The 24,366-nt window shown below is 45.0% G+C and overlaps 1 protein-coding gene across 1 annotated transcript in view; it reads right to left on the bottom strand.

The window, feature by feature from the left end:
- The window catches only part of LOC147668304 (talin-2-like), a 1,432,932-nt gene that overhangs the window by 334,350 nt on the left and 1,074,216 nt on the right, over positions 1 to 24,366 (bottom strand). Inside the window, exon 32 of the mRNA XM_086948621.1 lies at positions 1,864 to 1,983. Coding sequence (XP_086804747.1) covers positions 1,864 to 1,983 — 120 coding nt within the window. The remainder of the gene's footprint in view (positions 1 to 1,863; positions 1,984 to 24,366) is intronic.

The raw sequence follows: 24,366 nt of genomic DNA, 5'->3' as shown, positions 1-24,366 counted from the left end.
TTCTTCATGGACTGGAACCGGCGAACTCCCCCCAAACCCCCAGCGCCTTGAGACCCTTACGGGTGAGTAACAAACACCTGATTTGATTTTGAATTGATATTCAAATAATGATACATAGAGAACACAATCTTACAAATATGTTGTGGTATAGCTAAATTATTGTTAACATCGGCACATACATTTATTTCCTGCCATTGAGACAGGAGTAAAATGTGTAAATGTATTGCGACTTATATAGCGCACGTATCACCCGAAGGCATCAAGGCGCTTACCTTGGGAACCCGTCCTGGCTTTTCCCTGTGAGATAACCCCTACTGGGCATCCCCAAGGTGAAAGCCAGGCATCCCGCAGCGGGTGGGCGGCCGTAGTGGAGATTAAGCAAGCTATTGCCCAGAGTTGCAGCGTGGGACCCCATGATTAGAGTAGGCACCGAGGCGAGAATTATCGAGTCCGTGGACATTTTTGGGCTCAGGACCCTGTCGCGTCGGGAATTGAACCCTGGTCCCGGGCCAGACCTCTGCATCAGGGTCTGCCGCTCTAATCAGTGAGTCACACTCCTCCACCATTAGGTCCCTCATGGGAGGGACCTAATTGTGTTACCCACCACTGCAACAACAAACCGCCTTGTTTAACTCCCAAAGATTAGGATATCCATCTTCGCGGAATTAAGGTTTATGCTACTGGCTGCTACCCACTGAGCAGAGCTGATAATGCTACTTTAAAATTAGTTTAATGGAGGCAGCATGTGCTGTATCACCAACTCTGTATCATCGACGAATGTCATAAATGTAAGACCAAAAGATGCAAACAGCCGTGGAAGGTGAGTGACATAAATGAAGAGCAGCACGGGTCGAAGTGGAGAACCCTGTGGCACACCTTGCTTTACTGATCTGAATGCAGAAAGAAAATAAGATATTTTACCATTTGACACCTGGCCTGGGCATAAAAGCAGAGCCTGGCTCTGGCCATGGTACAAATCCCAATGTGATGCAAAGTAGGACTTGAGATCTTGCGATATTGTTTCAAAGGCAGCAGAGAGATCGAGTAAAATCAGAGCTACTCTACCTTCCTCGTCTAACACGCAACAAATGTCATTCAAAATAGAGAGAAAAGTTGTGATTAGTGAGGTAATTAACTACAGCTTCATCTTTGGAAAATTGATCATTTTTTTAAAAAAAAATGGTAACCTTATTTCATTTAAGAGGAGGATGATAACTATGATATATTCACAATCTTGGGAGTGCAATTATTTCCAGAAGGGTTTTAATAAAGTATGTTCAAATAGTAAAGGGGAACTATGGAGTAGAATGATGCAAAACAGACAATACCAGAAAGACAGAGATATTAATTTTCAAACCCCACTCTGAAGGGCACAGATGTTGAAGATTTTACGTGATGTTTGCTAACACCCACTATTAGTCTTACTTTTGTTGGAAAAAATACACAGGTACCCAAAATATGTGTCTGTCATCCACAAGGCAGGACAGTGAGACACTCTCTGTACAAGAAGCTGCACAATCGCAAGAATGGCGGTAGGAGAGGCCCGCAATCTATGCCTGTCTGCAGACACAATATAGGAATTTTTATAAGGTTAGGAGGGGAATGAACACTTAGCATAAACAAGTTACTTAATTTAAAAGAAAGATATATTTTTATCATACAAAAGAAGGGTGAAGTTAAAAGTATTAATTTGTATCAAGGATGAGAGTTAACATATTGAGATGTAGCTGAAAAGAAAACAATTAGCTTAGTTATAGACTGTAGAAATACTCCAGCGAATAAATAAGAAGGGCACGTTTATAGTGTAGAGGTTCCTCTACAATAGTAGAGAGAATGCCTGAAACAAAAAAGGCAAATCCCTACCGAGTCAACAAGGAGCTTCTTGCTGGACTCGCCAATGCTTTTCAAGGCCATATCCACATCCTTCTGTCCAGGTAAACAATTCACGCAGTTGTTCAAGGAGTGCGACACTGACTTGGCCACCTTAAAAACAGAGAAAAAGAGGATACAGAACATTATGTAAGCATATAAGACACACCATCTCACAACCACAGTACACAATTCTGCATTCATGGTATGATTGTGTAAATGCATAATATAGCTTCACTTATTGTTTGTTGCATAAAATAACATGTTTTCAAAGCAGAAGTAATTATAAATGTTATCAAATCTGTAACATTATTCTTCGGCATTGCACAACAGAAATGCTAAGACGCACCTTTAATTAAAAAGATCAGTCGTAGTACTGTAATGTCAGTCTGGTAGAGGTGTTCCTAACACTGACATTTTCATGTCTGTCAGCATTAAAGCTTTTTTGCAATTAATCTATTACCACAAATTCACCTAAAAAAAGGACATTTTCATGTCTGCCAGCATTAAAGCTTTTTTGCAATTAATCTATTACCACAAATTCACCTAAAAAAAGGACATTTTCATGTCTGCCAGCATTAAAGCTTTTTTGCAATTAATCTCTTACCACAAATTCACCTAAAAAAGGGATGCTATCTGTTTACCCAGGCAGACACTGGCGTGGTTGACTTGACTTTGAATCTTTCCCTTATTGACCTGGCTGTTTTAACCTATAGGTCTTAAAACCTGAGCTGAGTTCGACTCTGTGCCATAGTGAGATAACAGAATAACTCAATGGTTAGCTTTCATTACAAAATGTACATCACTCAACGTTGCCATGTATTCAGCATGGTACAATTTTACTTAACATCTAGCACCATTATCAGGACTATTAGGGCACCCTCTAAGCGTGAAGAGAATACTTCTAAATTACAGGTATCTCCTTTGCAGACTGCTCTGTGAGAAAGGGGCATCCTTGCAGGTTCACTCAGCATCTCAGCTGGGAAACAGAAGGGGTGTTTACACGGAGAGAGCAGCAAGTAGTTTCAGTAGTGAGAGTGACTCACTGTACATAACTTCTCATCCCACCATGTGCTATCATAACCAAATAGCCAGAGTGAGAAATAAGAAGTAGCCTTACACTGTCTCTGGTCTGAGATGACATATGCACTTCCCTTAGTGGATGCTAGCCTCCGCCTCCATTCTACTGTAGTGAAATGAGGATGGAAGGGTGCTAACCAGGCACTGTTTTTTTACTGCCAAAACAGGCGTCTTTCTCCTTTTTCAATGTATCAATGTATCATTCTGCATATGTGTTTATCTATATCTCTACCCCTTCTCTTTATATAGGAGTTAATACTTCACTGATTTGCAATAGGGGAAACATTATGCATAAAGCTCATACATAGTTAATGGTGGATTTTCAAGGAGCTGAGAAACCTTATGTGGCAGACACTTATGGATATATATATCACACATAGAGTTGTCAAGCAGCCCAAGAGAAAAACAGAAGGCCTAATCTCAGGGTCAACCTGGTGCAGATAACCCAAAGCAAAAAACATACGGTCAAGAAGGGCCATCCAGCAGCCAACAGAACCACAGTCTCAACAAGGTGGACTCAAGCACACAAAATCAACAACGAGGGCGACTTGCCCAAAAGGAGGAGCATTTCCAAGAACTAGATCAACTCACCAGTCACTAAGGGGGAGAAAAGGGAGAAGGAGGAGGCCGAACCCCTGCCAAGAACCTCCAGATGGCCGAGTCTGCTGGGGCATGGAACAACAGAATTCTATCGAAGGGAAGATCAACCAGCCGTTCCCTAACATTTTCCGGGAACACACTGTCCCGAAATCAAGCATGGCGGACAAGGGCAACCGAAGAAGCCATGGCATGACCAAGCACCTCCGATATGTCCAGAGCGGAGAGAAGAATAAACGCCAGCAGCTCTCGGCCATCCAACGGCTAGTGCCGCAAATCAATCCGAGCATCTTCTTGTGAAGCGGTGGATCCCGAGGACTCAGCCGAGTCCCACAAACATGAGGTGGCCCTAGCCAACACACATAAGGTGTTAAGTGCCGCAGAGCTGCACGGGTCGAAGCGAACATGTTGCGCCCCCAAGAGTCCAGCCAGCGGGCCTCCCGGGACAGCAGAGTCAACAGCGGCGGTAGGGAGGGAAAAATGGTCCGTAAAAGAGGGCTGGCATCCGAGGGGTGAAGGGACAGACACTGGGTCACGCGGCGCCGGGAGGTGCCGGTGCAGAAGATGCTGAGGCACCGGATCCCTTGAGGCAGGATGCCTCCAAGCCCCCACCATAGTAGAAAGAAGGGAACCTTCAAAGGGGAGTAAGATCTCTCGCCCACCAGAGTCCTGGTGGAGAACCTCTAAGACGTGGTCCGCCGGAAGATTATTAAGTCCACTTGTGTACAGAAACCAATGAGCAAAATAATTTCTGATAGAGCTTTATTGTTTATTGTTGTTGACTATTTTTCTTTTGTTTTCTACTGTTTTTTGTATATATAGTTTTTATATGTGATTATGTGTTTACATTTTATATAGTCTTGAATTAAAAAATACAAAAGAGAAAATACAAAATCAATAGACATGAAACATATATACAGTGATGAAGGCAAAGCGGTAGACACCACTATGCGCGTTTCGGCTCTTGAGCCTTCTTCAGGTGGCCGTCTATTGTTAGAGTTTCAAAGAGTCCAGGACTCACAGTTAGGTGTGGTGTGGATATAAAAGGTCAGTCGGTAAAGGCAGCTTCTTAAGATCTTGAGATGTGGAACGATGTAGTCCTATAGCTTGTCATATGATGTTATGACATCAGAGAAAAGGAGGTGGTAGAACAGTATAGTGGAGGTAGCTTAGATTCAGATCGTTATGTGTGTTGACATTTGTAGAACCTCCACGAGGATAACTTCCAGTGAGTAGATGGTAAGGTGATGAGAGCAATAGTGAAGGAAGCGAGTATTTATCTCCACAAGTTGATAAAATATCGGGAGGCGAGCAATAATGATGTATAATTGTTAGCACGAATATTTTGTATCCACCTAAAGATAAAGTAGAAAGGATGTCCCAGGAGCGGAAGATACTATGGAGAATGATCTGGTCATAGCATTGCCCGTGAGGTTTGATGAAAATAGTGACGCTCCTGGTAGAAAAGGACTGGTAGCAGTACTCGACCGCCAAAAGACCGCACACCGGTATGCTAGAATGCAAGCAACCACATCAGAGTCCACCAAGTCATCCCGCACCGGAGACCGGAGTAGGGCTGGAGTCGAACCGGCCCCTGGCGGCGCCGGAACGACGCTGACCCGACCCCCGCCGAGGTAGACACCTGCGTGGGGGAATAAGACGGCCCCGGGGAGTGACACGAAGCCCTCCAGCAGCCGCGACCCAAAATGAGGCGGAAATCGCTCTGCAACTCACGTGGCGGGGGCCAGAGACGATTCAGCCACCGACTCGCAGTCCGAGGCAGCCGCCTGCGGGAGAGAACAGGAGGGTTCCGGAGAGGGTCCTCATCCGGCCTCAACCCCGGAGTGGGAAGAAAAGGGGCCGCAGACCCCTGTGGCTCCGCACGGACCAGTTGCTGCCTGCGCCGTAGCGGCGTCACCTCGGCCTTAGACAGGACCACCTTGTCAAAGGACCGAGAGGGACTCGGGGATGCGACCCGAGCCCCAGCGACCTCCCGTGACGCCACAGGGACTCCCGCAGGAGTTTGCAGGGGCGCAGAGATGCCGTGGCATGCAGGAGGTGCCCCAGAGGAGCCGCACCCCAACAGCACCACATCTTCCAAGTCTGGACCCGAACCAGTCGGGACGGAGCCGCCGCCGTGGAGGGCACAGCGCAAGGCAAGGGATCCGCCAACGCCCCAGGAGGGGAAGGAGGAGGAGGAGATGCCAGCAAGGCCTGCAAAGTTGCAGCGTACAACTCCTTTTGGACTCTCGACGCCCCAACACTGGGAAGCGATGGATAGAACTGCACGCGGGCCCGCATCACCCGTGGAGAGTCCATGCCCCCGGCAGGCCGTAAACCAACACCGGGGACAAACTGCGACACTTACCCATCGGGGAGCGAAACTCATGCGACATCAAAGAAGGGCGAGGACGACGGGCACGGCCATATCTGAAGCCGTCTGCCGAAGCAGACCGAGGGGAGGACGCCGACCTGGAGGGACACGCCAGGAGAAGTTTTGTCCGGCGCTCCCACCGCGACTTTGGCTTCAACTGTCAACACTGAGCAAGTTTTGAATCCCGAAGGCATTCGCACACTGTTCCACCAAGAAAAAGGGGAAAAAAGGGGGCCCCAAACAGGCTCGGATGACTGGATCCGCGTTGCACGCGGAAAAGGAAAAAACTGACGTAGGCGTGCCAGGGCGGGTCTTATGTAACCTTGCGGACATCACGTACGCGGAAGACGCCTGGGTGCAGTCGCGTGATGTCGCCCTGCCGCTGGTTCGCGCAGGATTGCTGTGGCAAAAATGTTTCCGGATCCAGTCTCATGCCTGGGGATAATTCTACGTGAAGGAATCTGTGGCTAGTAGTCTCTATCAGATACCAATGAACATTGTGAAGCAATACTGTACGTACTAGATATGCAATGAGGTACCTCTGTGTTGACGGATACCAATTGGCAATGAGGAAAGTTTGCCTACACTCAACTCGTCCCTGGATTGCGGGTGCTCTGCACCCTCGTAACCATACGTACCCCGACCCTGGAGCCATCTGAGTTGTACCAATATCTGCTACAGAAGAAAATAACTATTGCATCAGGCTCCAGAAAAAGAACTGCAGATTACCTTGGCTAGGCTCAGTAGAATTCAGAATTCCAGAAGAATTCAGACTGTTTTCTGATACTCAAGCAAAAGCAGGAGGGGCCATATCCTTCTTCACCTAGCAAATGAAGGCGAACGCCCACTGGTTACAAATAAGCAGGTGGGTGCTACTTTAAATGATCAACAATACTGAGCTTGGCCTAAATGCTATCAAGGAAGAATAAGAGCCATCCGCCTCATGGTGATGCAACACTATGTGCTGGACTTGTTGACCGCATTGAAGGGTGGGGTGTATGCCAAAATCTGTGCATCCCCAGAAACGACCTAGAAAATAGGACACTGACTCTTTCCATCCACCAACTGTATCGTCTACAAGCTGGCATGAAGCAGGAGGGAGATGTGCATGAGCAGAACTAGTTTATAGGCTTATTTTCCAGGATCCCCGATGGGTGACCAGATTGTGCCTGTCATTGCTTCCCTTTGTACTTTTTCTGCTATTTTGTGTGGTTTCCTACGAGTGGAGGTTTCCTGCAGTAAAAACGCAGCCCTCAAGTTAGGTAGACTGCAAGTAACTATAATATTGGTAAATACAATGTCGATATACACCGTGATATATGTACGTTAATAACGATCTCGCATTGCCGTTGTTTAATTCACTCGATATGACCTCCTCCTTAACCCAGAATCAGAAATACGTGGTCAGGCAGGCTCTGCGACCCAGACCCAAAGCAAATGCTTGACAGATCACCAGTGGGAGGACACATAACCCTTAGACAAATGTGCGAACAGGAAAACATAGATCAATCCCACAGATAGATAGCTACACCACAAAGGTCTAAAGAGATTTACCCCCAATAAAACACGTTTAGCCAGAGGGGCATGCATTCTGAAAACATCATGAAGTCAGATGCCACACTAAGTTAGGGACACTCAGCTAATCAGAAAACAGACTACACGCAGTGATCACGCGCTCTTCATGTCCCACATCTGGAAACATTCCCACTAGCTCGCAGTGTGTCTAAGCAGGGTCAAAACCCACCTGTGTTTCTAATGTAGAGAACAGATTTTTGACTCTGTGACTAGGCCCAGATTCCTGTTCTAAAAAGAAAGCATAAATCGCTGTATTGCACTTTGTAAATTGTATAAAAAGATGGCCAAAACCAATGTGCTTTGAGACAGTTTTCAAACCCCGACTCCGTTGCCTTCTCTCCCGGACGCTGCTTTTAATTAAAGCAACTGTTCCTGTTTTGCCCAATGCCTCTTGTCTTTCATTTTTTCATAGTAAATTCATATTTGGGCAACAGTTGTGTGCCCTAGAGTGGAGTGGTGTGTTAGAGTGGCGTGTCCTAGAGTGTCTTCTGACTTTCATAGACTTATCCAACACGTTTGATACAGTTAATCGTGACAGATTGTGGAGTATGACGGGAGATATGGGGGTGGAGAAACCCCTAGTTGTCCTGCTGCAAAGGTTACACCCTAACATCATGGTTAAAATACGCTATGGCACTGATGACAAGAGAACAAATACCATTTTTCCGATGGAGGGATCCGCCAAGAATGTATATTGGCCCCTTTTGTTATTTCTTGTTTACACAAATGGCTTAGAGGCACATTTACTGCAAAAGGAACTGGATTACCAGAAGATCAATAAAAACTTAAATACAATACTACTCTACGCAGACGATGCTGTATTTCTTGCAAGGACAGCTATGACCCTCCAGAGATCTTTAGACGCCTTTGTAGTTTTTATGTCATCCATTGACTTAAAGTGAATTACAAAAAGTCCTACATTATGGAGTGTGGCCCCAATCTAACAAAGTCGAAATCTTTTGTTTTGCAGAGCAATTGGATCGATAAAAGTTCAAAAATTTTCTTATCTAGGGATCCTTTTCAACATACAGCTATTGTGGGATCCTCTGTTGACTCTAAGGGCACAACAGACGATCAGAGCAATGGAGGAACTCTTACGTTTTGCAGCTAAATTGGGCCAGATGCCCGTTAAAGAAATGACCACACTTTATAAAGCAAAATGCTTCTCAATCGTTACCTATGGGGCTGGAGTGTGGGTCTAAAGCACCTGCAGAAAGCTTCAAACAGTGGAGAACAAATTTATGAGAAAGCTCTTGATGGTTTTTAAGAGTGCATCAATGCCTTTTTGTCAATCTGAACTGGGTTTGGAGTACATTGAGGATCGCAGTGGACTCAACCCTCTGTCGCTATGGGATAAAATCTTGCTTTCACCAGAGCTAGACTTTTCAAGATCTATTGTTATGGACTGTCTTTCCATGTGGATTGCTGAGAAGATCCCGTGGCTTGGCTATCTGAAACATGTTTTCAGTGAACTGGGTTTCACAGTGTTTTTTGATGATCCTCTTAAAATTACTTCTCAAGTAACCTCTAATCAGGTCCACAGATTTTTCCAAGGACAAGCGCATACCATCAGCAGCTATTGAACCAGCAAAGTTCTCGGAGTATGGGGTATGGGCAATGCTAGTTACGCCACAAATTATCTGCAACCTTATCGATCCTTTTTGTTTTTTGGAGTCGCAATATAGATTTTAATCTTACACGGTTTTGCTTGGGTACGGTGCATTTCCAGGTAGCATTCCCAACCAAGGTGGATGGTCTGATAATCTCTCGCCTTGTGACAGTATAGCAAAACAATCTAATCTGCATTGTGTCTTGTTTTGTGCACTTTATAAAATGTTGAGATACAAATTTGTGCTCCGGATATTGAAGCCTCGCCATCGCTGTTCTTATAGAGAAGGTTTTAGATATTTATATTTGCTTGAATTCATTGATATCTGTGCTGCCATTTTTAAATTTTATAAGAGGAGCCCTTAAAATATAAAAGTGATGTGGATAAATGAGCTCATCAAAACGTATCATATGTAGTTACTATTTTCTGTTTTTAAACGAAAAAGAAAAAAAAGAATATTTTAAATCTGCACATTCACTTTATCTATTCTGCAGCGTGTTCATTGATGCACTTGTATTTATGAGAGAAATTATGAGAACTGAACGCTGGAACAGACGTATTATGGGCCACCAGCTCTGTTTTCCATTTACTTGCTTGCATTATCTATTGCTCCTATTGATTTAGTTATGTTTTAACGAAATTATGTATTTTATTGTGTTTTATATTCATATTGAATGTGAATGGTCTGCTTTTATAATTTGTCTGCCAACTCATATAAAGTTTTATGATGATGATGTCTTAGACTGAAGGGGCGTAAAGCGGACTGTCGTAGAGTGGAGTAGTGTGTAGCAGAGGTGCATAGAGTGGAGTACAGTGTTGCATAGTGGAGTGGAGCAGGGTGTCGTACATTGGAGTGGCATAGAGTGGAGTCATAGAGTGTTGTGTCGTAGTGGGCAGTAAAGCGGTATGTCGTGGAGTGGCGTGTCGTAGAGTGGAGTGGCATGCCGTAGAGTGGCGTGTCGTAGAGTGGAGTTGCGTGTCGTAGAGTGGAGTGGCGTGTTGTAGAGTGGAGTGGCGTGTCGTAGAGTGAAGTGGCGTGTCGTAGAGTGGAGTGACGTGTCGTAGAGTGGAGTGACGTGTCGTAGAGTGGAGTGACGTGTCGTAGAGTGGAGTGACGTGTCGTAGAGTGGAGTGGCAGGTCGCAGAGTGGAGTGGCAGGTCGCAGAGTGGAGTGGCAGGTCGCAGAGTGGAGTGGCAGGTCGCAGAGTGGAGTGGCAGGTCGCAGAGTGGAGTGGCAGGTCGCAGAGTGGAGTGGCAGGTCGCAGAGTGGAGTGGCAGGTCGCAGAGTAGAGTGGCAGGTCGCAGAGTGGAGTGGCAGGTCGCAGAGTGGAGTGGCAGGTGGCAGAGTGGAGTGGCAGGTGGCAGAGTGGAGTGGCAGGTTGCAGAGTGGAGTGGCAGGTGGCAGAGTTAGGTGGCAGAGTGGAGTGGCAGGTGGCAGAGTGGAGTGGCAGGTGGCAGAGTGGAGTGGCAGGTGGCAGAGTGGAGTGGCAGGTCGCAGAGTGGAGTGGCAGGTCGCAGAGTGGAGAGGCATGTCGTAGAGGGGAGTGGCATGTCGTAGAGGGGAGTGGCATGTCGTAGAGGGAAGTGGCATGTCGTAGAGGGAAGTGGCATGTCGTAGAGGGAAGTGGCATGTCGTAGAGGGGAGTGGCATGTCATAGAGGGGAGTGGTATGTCAGAGGGGAGTGGCATGTCGTAGAGGGGAGTGGCATGTCATAGAGGGGAGTGGCATGTCATAGAGGGGAGTGGCATGTCGTAGAGGGGAGTGGCATGTCGTAGAGGGGAGTGGCATGTCGTAGAGGGGAGTGGCATGTCGTAGAGGGGAGTGGCATGTCGTAGAGGGGAGTGGCATGTCATAGAGGGGAGTGGCATGTCAGAGGGGAGTGGCATGTCGTAGAGGGGAGTGGCATTTCGTAGAGGGGAGTGGCATGTCGTAGAGGGGAGTGGCATGTCGTAGAGGGGAGTGGCATGTTGTGTAGTGGAGTGGTGTGGAGCACTGTAGAGTGGAGTTACCTGTCAGAGTGAGTGGCGTGTCAGAGTGTCGTATAGCAGGGATCATACAGCGGAGTGTACTGTTCTAGATCAGAGTGGGGTGGGGCATAGTGGAGTAGAGTGAAAGGAGAAGAGTGGCATGTCAGAGTAGAATGGAGTGGCATAGAGTGGAGTGTCGTGTGGTACAGTGTCTTGGAGTTGAGTGGCGTGGTATAGTGAGAAGTAGAAGAGAGGAGTTGCGTAGAGTGGAGTGGCGAGTCAGTACAGTGGAACTGCGTGTTAGAGTACAGTGGGTTAGTGTGTGTAATGACCGACTTTTTCGACCCTCTTTTGAGGGAGGATGATGGAAGATGACTCCAGCCTATTACCCTTATAGTATAGGGATTAGGACTATAAGTAGGACCTATCCATGAGGCACAGTAGTGCATTTTCGTACACTTTTCTTTAGATCAGGGCTTATAAACTTAAGCTAGGGGATAGATATATAAGTATTAGTGATGATCCATCCTTTTGCAAGAGTGTTAGTATATCTTTGTAAAGGTGCGAGGCGGAGCGCTACCGAGGAATGGTGGTCTCCCATCACTGATCCTGTTATACCTCCTTCCTTACAGACTGATCCCTGGGACACAGGACTGGACGACGTGGAAGAAGAGCGCGGCGCCTTTAATTGGGCGTACTCTGAGGAGGAGATGACCCCTCCTCCTGTATTCGTCTGTGAGGCCAGATTGGATAAAGAGCAGGAAGTTCGCACAGAAGCGTGTGACATCACCCCGGAGGAGGAGAAGGCGAGGAGCGGCGTCGGAGAGCGGTTGGAGAGAAGCGGAGAAGTCGGTAAAGAAGGACACCGAAGGGATTCCGAGGAGCAGGCCGAAAGAGACGAACCCCACGGAGAGCCAGGAGGCCAACGACCCTGTGAGCCGCCGTGCCACTCTCCCGGGGGAGGAGCGTGGCTATCCCAGGTACGGGACCGTATAGCGGTGTGGGTGGGAAGACGGCGTGCGTGTAAATAGTGTATAGCAAACCCCGTCTGTGTTTCCTCGTAACCCCCTTCCTCTTGTGTTCATTACCCCGCGTTTAACCCTCACTGTCTGTACCCTCCCCCACGTCACCGACTACATAGTAATAAGTTCAACACTGGTGACCCTCCCCACTGCACACGGCCCCAAGGTGCAAGCCCCCTAAAGACTGTGGAACTAACGGCTCCCTCTCTGTTGGTCTTCCTTTACATGGGCTCCGGAACTCCGAGACACCTGATTGACCAGACCTTGAGGACAAGACCGGAAGACCAAAGAACCCCGAGAAGGAGAACACCACGGTCCAAAGACGGATACCAGCCAATTTGCTAGGGAGAGACTAACGTTTAGGACCAGGAGAACTTTGCAACCAAACCCTAAACGTACTATACCAATAAAACCCTCCTTACTCCCAAGACCTGTTGTCCATTCAGTTTCTGCTTCAATACCGGGTTTGCCTGTCAGTCCTGTCCCAGAGCCTATTCACGGACCTACGGGTAACCCCTCACCCCTACACCCGGTCACAATCTTCCATGGAGTTATGCGTATTTTGGGCCTTGTAGGCCTTAAACGGGACAGACTCCATCTTGCCCTCTGCCTGGTAGCTTGAGAGGCTTTCTAGGTCAAGTGTAATGTTTTAGTTTCGAGGTGTTGTTCGCTTGGAGAGAACCGGTTCAGGCTGGCCCTTATCGAAAGACTGTATTTTTCTCCACTCCGAAGACACAACTTCAGGCCGGCCGGCTGGGAACGTGTCCTTGGTACGGGGAGGTACAAGAATTTGGTGGGCGGCAGGTTACTGGCCGTAACTTTCCATGAAGGGACAGGTTTTGATATTAGCGAAAGTGTTAGGCAATGAGTCAGTCAGTCTGTAGGCGGCAGCTAGCCGTTAGCATCTATGCCATTAATTATTTTCAAGGCAGACAGTCGCCATTTTGAAGTTCGAGAAAGATTTTGAAACCGAGACTCTCTCTCTGAGAAAGACTGAAGGAGAAGTAGCGCGGAGCGCACAGAGACAGAGAGAGAGAGAGAAAGAGACGGTAGTGAAGAGCAAGCAAGGTTCCAGTGACTTGGAGGGAAGCAGAGGAGATTGAGCATAGCGGTGCAGACGTGTACCCGTGACTGCTGAGGTGTGAATCCGAGACAAGCCAAGACACAGAGACGAGAAGGGAACCTAGATGACTGCCGAACCCCAACTTCATATTAACCAGGTGACCTCCGCCCTTTCCCTTATTAAGCGCGCGTTCTAACCTTTACTTTTCTTTGCAGAATATACATTGTGTAGTATTGTGTTTATTTTTATTGTAATAAAACACCCCAGTTCTTAGTGAACCGACATGTGCCTTGTATTCTTGTTCAATCGGGGTAACCTTGTCTTCAAGTCAAACATTGTTTGCATGAGCGGATGCGAATCCCGATCAGGTAAGAGATGATTGAGTAATGAGGAAGGAAGGGAACATTTGATGTCAGGAGCAGAAGGTACATATTGCAATTTGGAAAGCCATACAAATTTCTATTATCGTAGTTTTATCCTGAGTAGATAATGAGAGACTTCTTCCCTAAGTGTTCATAGGAAAGTGATCGTCGTTGGTACACGGCGTTAATGAGAGCACCTAAGATAGACGGTGTGTAGGTCTGCCGGATTGCGGATCGTGTGTGAATGAGAACACCGGAGGGATACGGTGTGTAGGTCTGCCGGATTGCGGACCGTGTGTGAATGAGAACACCGGAGGGATACGGTGTGTAGGTCTGCCGGATTGCAGACCGTGTGTGTGAATGAGAGCACTGGGGCTGCAGGCCCATGTGTGTAGACACGCCGGATTGCGTGTCGAGTGAGCACTGAGGGAGATCAGTGTGTGAGAGTATATAATCAGACCTGCCCCAGGGTAGATTAGTCTGGGCCTAAGTGGCCGCGAGACTAGTTGGTGTGAATAGGATATTGTAGAAAACCTATGCATGTTTATTGCGATTTTCCCCATCCTTATTTACGAGATGTACATACATATATCCATACCCAGTGTAAATACGTTCTAAGGAGGGAGGTGATTACGTTCCGGCTGGGTTAGAGGGGCTCCTAGGAGCTGATCCCATCTGGTCCGAAAATCCGGTCGGTACAGTGTGTCAAAGTACAGTGGAGTAGCATGTCAGGGTGGAGTATAGTGGTATACGGTGTAGTGTAGAATGGGGTGGCATGTCAGTGAAGTGTTGTAGATTGGAGTCCATTGGGGTAGAGTGGAGGGACATACAGTAAAGTAGAGTGTTGTAGAGAGTGGTGGTATAGTGCATTGTGGAGTAGAGTGGATTGGCGTGTTATAGAGAGGCATGTTGTACAGTGTGTTAGAGTTGAGTTGTGGGGAGTGGCAACTGGTAGAGTGGAGTGGAATGTCGTTGAGCGTCTTTTGTCATATATACTTTTTTGGGTTTGACTTCAATAGGTACCAGGCATTTGGGTGACGTGCGTACTGGAGAAAAGAACACTGTGGCATAGAGCTGCATTTTGTAGTGTCTTTTAGAGTGGAACAGGGTAAAGTGGAGTGGCTTACAGCAGAGTGGCATGTCGTTAGGTGAAGCGGCATGTGGTACAGGGCAGTGGCATATTGTAGAGTGAAGTGACCTAGAGCAAGGTGGAGTGACATAGAGCAAGAGCAGAGTGGCATGTCATAGAGTGGTGTCACGTACAGCTGAGTGGTGTGCTGTAGAGTGGAAAGGTGTGTCGAACAGTGGAGTGGTGTAGTGTGTTGTTCCTCCCGTGTAACAGCGCCGACGGACAGCGAGGACACTTGCCGCTGTTACACGGGAGGAACGTTACTGGAGTTGGATTCAACTGAATTCGAGTACCTTACGGTTCTCTGATATTATTGCGACTACATTTTGAAATAGTGACGTTTAGTATATGGAACGGAATTGACTGGGGACATTGAAATATTGATACAATACATGGTGTCCCCATGCAATGACACATATGGATGGTGTTGGTTATTTGAATTAGAGAGTGGTACACCTTATATGAAGAAATATTTGTATTCACGTCCCTTTTAGACATTTTGCCAAGTTAACAGTAAGAGGAGGTCATACTTACAGGAGAGGATTACTATCTTCAGCCCTGAGGAAGTCTATGTGTTAGATTTACACACGACGAAACACGTGTTGGCAAGTGTATGGCAGCTGTATTATCCTCACTGAAATTGATGTACTGAAGATATATAACTGGAATTTTGGAATTTTCGTGGAACTTTGGAATACATTTTTGAAGACGAACAAGAGACATTTACTTTGAAAGATTGGATTTGCAACGGTTTTGAATTTTGTGGGCTTCTGAGTAATTTAGAGCACATGAATAGCTTTTCGGTACACTAGACCAAAGTATATAGCGTTGAGTGCTCAGAGGTATATTGAACTGGCCTTTTCCATCAACTTTTTAGACAGACGTAGCACCAAAATGGCGGAGTTCTTGGTTTTCTATACAAGATATACCTAATTACTTTGCTTTTAAGCTATAGGAAGAAATAAGAGACATTACCAAAGTGCGAATTGCTAGTGACAAATACTTTGATTGTTCTATATGTTTTAGAAAGGGTAGTACCTATTGAAGGAGTAAACAAAAAAAAGATTTCTAATAATAAAATAACTTGTTATTGTTGTTTATTACAGTTTTATAGTTTGTCATTGATCCTTTGTTTTTTTGAAACCTCAAAAGGTACCGCAGTACTCCTTAAATTGTACTGTGGTACTGTTACCTTTCTGAAAAACTATGTAGAACAATAAAATACTTTTCTCTAACTATTCACACTTTTGTCATGTGCCTCTTGTCTTCCAAAAAGTAAAAAAAAATAGTAATAATGTATATCTGACGTACAAACCCAAAACACAGCCCAAAAGTGTTAGACAGATATATGAGCAAAATGGCTGAGTTCTTAGTTTCAACGTAAGATAAGGCTTATTACAATTTATTTAAAATTGTAATAAGAAATAAGGCACTTTAGCAAATTTGGAATACCTAGGAGACATTATTTTTATTGTATGTATTTTTTAAAAAGGTAAAAGAGTATTGCAGTACCATCTTGGGGGTACCGTTGTATGTATTAAAATATTTTTTTCAAAATTTTTTAACAGAAACAAAAAAAATGTTTTTATTGATGCTTAGGATTTTTTGTTTGTCATAAATCCCTTCATTTCAAAACATCCTGCAGTATTTCCTATATAGTACTGCAGTATTCCATAACCTTTTTTAAAAATATATAGCACAATAAAAAAAATTTTCCCTAACTATTCACACTTTTGTAAAGTGCCTCATACATAATAGGACCATCATTACCCTCTAGTGAGACACTTCTCCAAAGAACATAAGAGTGATAGGAATTTACTTATTTTTTTATGCTATTGACACAATACGATTTGTGACAAGGGGAGGGGATCATGAAGAGTCCCTTTGCAGGTTAAAATCTAAATGCATTATTAAATTATAAACTAAGATTCTGTATGGATTGAACACAGAGGAAGAGCTCAATGTCCATCTAGGATTATCTTGCAATAAATTTAGAGTGACTTTTCGATGTATGATATTTACATTTTTTTATTCTGACAGTATGGTTGTGATTTTAATGGTTTCATGTTTTTACAGGATCTTCTAAGTTAAGTGTTACATTGATTTTGTTTGCCTTACACTTATGGCCAATAATATACCCACGGTGGCCTTATTGTTTTATTTTGTACTAGTATGGGTTGCAATCATAAATTATGCTATATGAATTGGTATTACTAAGTATATATTCAGCATTAAAATGACATTGTGGTTGTCGTTATACTGAGGTGTACCTACTTGAGTGGAACCATTCAGAACATCTAATCACTTAATTCATGTATGAAGTGTTGAGAGATGAACAAGTTCATATACCAAGTAGATGGTACAATACTTGGATGTAGCCTGTGGTGATAGACAAATGTCTCCAGCTTATCAGATGCATGATTTCTGATATGGACTGATGAGGATGCTATTTTCAGTTCACCAACAGCGATATATATATGTTTATATGTATTCTTTTGTCCAATCAGTGTCAACAGTTGGTATGTAGTGGTCTATATGCACACATAATGTGTGATGACAAATGTATTCTGAATAGCAATGATAAACCTGTTTTGATAATGAGTACTTATTTATACTCCTCTTTGAAACTAGGATCACTATCATGGATTGTATTATATGAATTTATTTTTGATCTAGGTAAAAGTTACTCATTATGAACTTACTACTTTTAGACTATAGAGATCATATAGATATAAAGCAGTCTAAGATGATGCTGATTTTATTGCCTGAATGACACTATTATTGTGACTGTTGCTTCTTTCTATAGACTTTGTTCCTAAAGCACGAGTTACTTACCTTTGGTAACGATATATTTGTAAGAAACAGTAGTTAGTATTAGATTCCTTACCTTAGAATATCCCCAGGCATCAGACTGGATCCGAAAACTTTTGGGTAGCAGTACCCTTGCGCATCGTTAGGCGTCGTCTGCTGCTCCGCATCAGTCGTCGGTGTCGTTGGCGCCGGGATGACGTCTGACGTAAATAATTAATTTACTCTCTTAATTTCTATGCAGGTAAGTACTTAATCAATAATAACTCAGATCGGAAGAAAAAAACAGAGTCCGTGGTGTTAGAGTTCTTAGGGGTTTTATTCCTTACAAAGGAATGGTCATGACCAGGATATCGGATTCTGACCACCACAGGGGTGTCAGAAGGGATAAATAGAGCGCGCTGCATTTTATTGACAATACATAGCTTATATACTTAATTCATTTCATAAGAAGCAATGGAGTAGGCGTAACAGTTGAGAGAAGACAAGATAACAGTATACACGTGGTACTAGTACGTAATCAAGAGGCGTGAACTAGGCGTGAACTGGAGGTGTGTGCTAGAAACGTCACAGGTAGGTGTCACAAAGGGGTGGCACTAAACAGAAATGTGGCAATGTCAGCAGAAATCGGAAGCTTGGATGCGCGCGCAGCTGCATGACGTATGATTGACGGGGTGCAGGGGACTTGACATTCACACTGACGGAAAGAGACAGAAGTCTGGCATGTCAGATCAACTTGTACTTCTATCATATCTGATATCTGATGTTTAGGAACCATATTATCTGGGCGGAAAGGTCTCTAGGGCAGAAGCTATTCTATGCTAACTGTGGATGCGTGTATAAGCGCCTAAGTGTCTGCATGAGAAGCGTGGGGCACGGGGCCTTCCATGGAAGCATGGCAACAGAGACTATGAATTACTTGCACTGAGACAGGTCGGCCCTTTGGCTCTGCAGCTGGGGAGGATGTTTACTGAAGCTAGTAGGCAGGAATGCATTTTCGAGGAGCGGAACAGATAACTCGAAGGTTATAGTCAGTCTTGGCAGAAAGCAGGCTGAGCTGAGCGCGAGGGTCCGCGCTGGAAGTAAGTCAGAGTTCACGGGTACAGGGGCAGCCTGGGCAGAGGCTGTCAGAGTCAGAAGCCAGAAAATAGGCTCGATGGCAGAAATTCAGGGCCTACTCCGCCAGAGCAGGAAAACATGTAGAGTATACTACAAAAAGACGGTGGCATAGCATACTTAGGAACGGACCAGTTAATCCATTCAGGGTGGATCTGAAAGAGGACATATTAACGTTGGACGCAAATGTATTTGCGTCTTCATAGCTGACACAGGAGGGAAGTTACATGCACTTTAAGCTGGTACATGGAGTCGGTGGGGTACGCGCTAGGGAACATAACATGACCAAAAATTTATATTTCCTCATTCCCTCCTTGTTCCCTACGGACCCTTCATGAAATCTCGATCCTCATGAATCGATCAGTTTGTTCTTGTAACATCATTTGTTCTTCTTTCTTTCGTTTACGTTTTGAGAGAAAACTGGAATGTTCAATACAAGAGGTGGCACATAGTCCACAAATCGCTGGCCCACACTGTAGGCACAGGCAGCAACTAAATACTAGGACTAGGCCAATGCCTAGGAAGGATAGGATCTTCCATCCCCAAGCGGTTAACGTTGTCCAGAACCAACCGGACCAAGTCCAGGTGCCTGGATCCTGATGTATCTGATTTGCAATTTTATGTAGACGTGTAATAGCTTGATATACAGATGGTGCGTTTTGTGGTATGAAAACACAGCAACTTGACCCGATGACCTTACAGGCTCCACCTCTATCTGCCAAGATGATGTCAATAACAAGACGGTTCTGAAGGACAACAACCCGCATGGCGGACTGTTCTTCTGTTAAGTTACCTAAGGCGGAGGCAGTTTCATTTACTACTGCTTCAAGTGTTCTAGTTAATCTGCGTATTAATTTACTATTCTGAACAGGTCCTAAAAAGAAAAAGAATCCTTTATTAAAATCGGTGTACTGTTCCCATGCCGTTTCTGTGTAGTCGACAAGTGGGATATCTCTTCTGGGTCTATTCTTTACTAGATTTGTATTTCTGTGGTAATCAGGAGGAGCTAGAAAGACAGGTGGCAGAAGGAATGCAATGTAACAGGTACCATCCCAATCTGGAGGTAGGCGTATGTATGCGGTATGACCACAAACAAAGTAAGAATGACTAACAGCTTTAAAGGATGATTTTCCATGATCACTGAATTCGACCACAGTAGTGCATTTACTATGACCTAAGTGTACTGAACCTTTCTTCCTGATACATAATTCGCCAGTAACTGGCAATACTGACATAGTAGGTATAACAGGTGCGGCTTCGGATTCAACAGTAAGAATCATAAGGCTAATCGTATAGTTACCTAATCCATACACTTCATTTTCTAGATCAGTTCCTATTCTAGTGGGGAGTCCCTCCTTATCAGGGTAACAGACGTCAAGCAGGACTAAGTTCAGGTTTCCCCAAACCCAGCCCCCATCGAAAACAGCAATATCAGGATCTAAGGAATTAATTATTTTAAACCATGCTCCACAGGAGCCATTGTGAGTGAACGGGTACGGAAAGAGGGGCAGAGCTCCCTTGTAATTCTGGTAGGGAGGGAGTCGGCCACATATCCAGCAATCTGTAGCATTGTTAGTTTGATGAGAATGGTGTAGCATACTAATAAAAGTGTTGTTGCGCAGCGCAAGTCTGTAGGAAAGTTCGTGTGGAGGTAACTCACTAAAAGTGTGTTCAGCAGATACATTGTAGGCAGATTGTTCACGCTTGAAAATAGGGTAATATATAGGTAATAAGATGCTAGCAACAATAGTTAAAATACTCAGAATAAACATGATTAATAGTGTCACTATACAGTGACTACGAAGTGATTTACAATATGTACGTTTCTTATATTCTCTCTCTCTATCTCGATCTAGGGGATACATGTCAGAAACTATTTAACCGATTCACCTAGGGGAGGACTTAAACAATTAAACTGTCTGACTTGCTAGATCGGAGTTTCATACGGTATTCTTCTTGGGGAGTTTTTTCTCGTTCAGATTCTGTAAAGTCTTTTGGCTCAACACAGTCTTTGGTGGGGGTGGACGAGTCTCGATCAGGTTTCAGTTCAAAGAATTTTTTCACATGACTCGTGTGAACCCACCCCTTTCTCCCTTCGATCTTCACGGCGGTCCTTGTGGTGAGAAGGACGGTCTTCGGCGATTTCCAGCGGGGCTCCAACGGACTCTTTCTATCAAAATTGCGTACTAGTACGAGGTCCCCAGGACGGACGTCATGTGGCTTTACATCAGTGTTGTCAGGGAAGGCTGCGGCAACCTGTGAACGACATGATTGGAGTGCAGACATCAAGGAGGCAAGGTAATCTGTCAACATGTTACAATCAACATCAGTAATCTTTTTCGGAATGGGCGTCCCCCACATATTCGGTGGTCTGCCAAAGACCACCTCGTACGGAGATAGCCCTGATCTCGAATGGGCAACCATTCTCATGTAGAATAGTGCCACTGGCAGGGCGACTATCCAGTCGACCCCTTTCTCCTGACATATTTTTGCAAGGCGTATCTTTAGTGTCTGGTTATGCCTTTCTACAAGGCCTGCGGCTTCAGGATGTCGGACACAATGGAATTTCCACTGGTATCCCAGTAATAAAGAAACTTCTTTCATTAATGCAGATGAGAATGGCTGACCGTTATCTGAGTACACGACACGAGGCAAGCCGTATCGTGGGAAAAATTCACGAACCAGCTGTTTGGCAGTGGTCGGAGCAGTGTAATCTGGGACTGGGTATGCTTCGGTCCAGCGGGACAGAGCACAGACAATTACGAGAACATATTTAAATCCTCGACAACGGTCCATCTGGATATAATCCATCTGGAGGACTTCAAAAGGGTGGTCGGGAGGATGAAATCCACCTTGCTCTACAGGGACGCTTTTACCTGGATTGAACTGACAACAGATCATGCAAGTACGCACTTTCTGTTTTGCTGCTGCTCGTAAGTGTTTATTGTTCCAAAGATTTTGTAAACTGTCTAACATTGCTTTCTCCCCTAGGTGTGCTGGGCTATGTGCTGTATTTATCATGACTTGAACCATAGAGTCAGGGAGAAACCATGTAGATTTTCCCTTCGTCACCCATCCTTGATCTGTTTGGATCCCTCCTAGTTCAATCCATTTCTTTATTTCTTCTGGAGTAGCATGTGTCTGAATGTCGATAACATCTAGTGTGGGATCCCTGACTGTCATACAATGTGTCGGTCCTGTTGTCTTTGTCGTATCAATTGTCTGAGTGTGAGTCAATGCTGTATGTTTTGCTGTCTGGTCTGCCAGGTCGTTACCCTGGGAAACAGAATCTGTGACTTTAGTATGTGCTTTACACTTCATGACAGATATTCCTGAAGGCAGATGTATTGCTTCTAACAGTGCTTGAATGAGGGGACCATGTTGGATCTTGGTACCGTGAGAGGTCAGGAAACCTCGTTCTTGCCATAACATGCCGAAGTCGTGTACAACTCCGAACGCATAACGGGAATCAGTGTATATGTTGACATTTCTGTTCTTGGCTAGTATACAGGCTCGGGTCAGAGCGATGAGCTCTGCCGCTTGAGCAGACAGTGTATCAATACGATGTGTTTCTTTAACTTCAGTTTCAGTGGTCACTGCATACGCGGCCACTAACTCTCCTGTACTTGTTCTCATACATGAACCATCCACATAAAGTGTCAGGTCTGGATTTGTCAATGGAACATCTGTTAAGTCTCGTCGGGGCTTTGTTACTGCATTAATGATCTCTATGCAATCATGCGGAGCTGGATCTGTCATAATGGTAGGTAACAGTGTTGCTGGGTTCAGGATGCTGCAGCGTCTGATTTCTATGTGTGGCTGGAATAGTGTTAATTCGTAACCTGTCAGTCGTGCTATAGTCAAGTGTTGAGTCTGGGTTCTATTTAAAAGAACCTCTACAGAGTGTGGAACTTGTACTGTTAACTGATGTCCTAAAACAATTGAATCACTTTGTCTTATTGCTAACGCTGTTGCAGCTACTGACTTTAAGCATGCAGGGAGTGCCTGAGCTACGGAATCCAATGTACTTGAAAAATAAGCGCAAGGCTTATGTGAACCTGCCTGATCTTGAGTGAGGACAGACAATGCTGTACCGTCACGTTCTGTAACAAAAAGTGTAAACGGTTTGTTGTAACATGGTGTCGCTAAAACTGGTGCTTGGCATAATGCTTTCTTTAATTCCTCAAAGGCTTGTGTGTGTTCCTGAGTCCAAGGGAGGGCAGTCGAAGATGCTGCCTCCTGCGTCGTTAACTGGATGAGCGGTTTAGCTAGAAATGCATATTGAGGAATCCATTGTCTGCAGTACGAGGTGAGGCCTATGAAGGCCCGTACTTCCTTTTGTGTCTGGGGTCGTGGCATATTTACAATTAACTGAATGCGATCGGGAGTGAGCTGTCTCCCCACTTTGGACAGCAAGTGACCCAAGTACACAACTTGCTGAACACAGAATTGTAGCTTCGAAGGAGACACCTTGTGTCCCTTGTCGGCCAGGAAATGTAAAACTGTCAGTGATGCTTGTTCACATTCGGGCTCACTTCGTGCGGTGATCAGTAGATCATCGACGTATTGCAGTAAAGCGGTGTTAACTGGCATTTGAATACAATCTAGTTGTTTTTTCAGTGCTTGACTATAGATGCTGGGGCTTTCTGTGAATCCTTGAGGGGCGCGGGAAAATTTGAAACTTCGTCCATTTAAACTGAATCCGAAGAGATATTGGCTCTCCGGATCAATAGGTACACTGAAGAAAGCGTTCTTGAGATCAATTACAGTAAAGAACGTTGCTTCTGAATCAATAGCAGTCAATAGGGAGGAGATATCGGGGACCACAGGGTACTGTGGTACAATGCATTTGTTCAGTTCTCGAAGATCAATCACCAGCCGATATACTGGCGGTGCATTGGGATCAGTACGTTTAAGAATTGGAATGATAGGTGAATTACAGATATTGGAGTCGGTCTCTACGACCACTCCCTGGGCAATAAGCTCTTCAATGATTTTCAGTAAAGCCACTACAGCATCAGGCGGTAACTTGTATTGTCTGATTCGGGGTAGAACAACTCCTGTCTTGAGTGTAACACGGTATGGTGTGATATGCATACAACCTACGTCAGCTGGGCCTTTTGCCCATAGGTGATCTGGTACATTTTTCAATCTGACATCAAATTCTCGCAAAACATAATGACCCTTGAAATCCCGTAGAAAGAGTCTAACTCCCTCCGGGGAACAGCAGATTATAGCTCCTAGAGCCTTCAGTGTTTTGATTCCTAACAGATTTTCTGGGCATGAGTTCGTAAGTAATAAATCTGTAACTCGTGATAATGGACCCACAGCCAAGGGTACTGGTTCCGATACTTCATTTACAATAGGCTGTCCTGAAAATCCAAGGGAAACATTCTGTGAGCCTGAGAGGGGTGCCCCTGGGACTTCATTATGACTGATTGTGGTGCGACTTGCCCCTGTGTCAATTAAAAACTTTCTGTCTTTTCCCAATACGTGACTGTGTACATAAGGACCTTCTTGATCTACAGGAATTTCAATAAGAGGCAAACCACCTTCCCTCTCTAGGCTGTTTCATGTATATCGGGGGTAATCTGGATATGCAGATTGGGCATACTGGTACATCTGTTGCGAAACTTGCTGAGTCGCGGCAATGGGCTGTGGTCCTGCTACTGTCTGGGCTGTATGAGATGGAGCATGCATAGGCTGTGTATTCTGCATTGGCTGTACATTTTGTGAGGTCTGTTGCTGGACCTGGTCTTGTCTAGGCGGATGCGGTCTTTCTTTAGTTTTACCT

The sequence above is a fragment of the Lissotriton vulgaris genome, unplaced genomic scaffold, assembly GCF_964263255.1.
Source record: "Lissotriton vulgaris unplaced genomic scaffold, aLisVul1.2 SCAFFOLD_325, whole genome shotgun sequence".
Classification (NCBI taxonomy): domain Eukaryota; kingdom Metazoa; phylum Chordata; class Amphibia; order Caudata; family Salamandridae; genus Lissotriton; species Lissotriton vulgaris.
The sequence above is the reverse complement of the archived record's forward strand: the minus strand, read 5'-3'. Positions and strand labels throughout refer to the sequence as shown.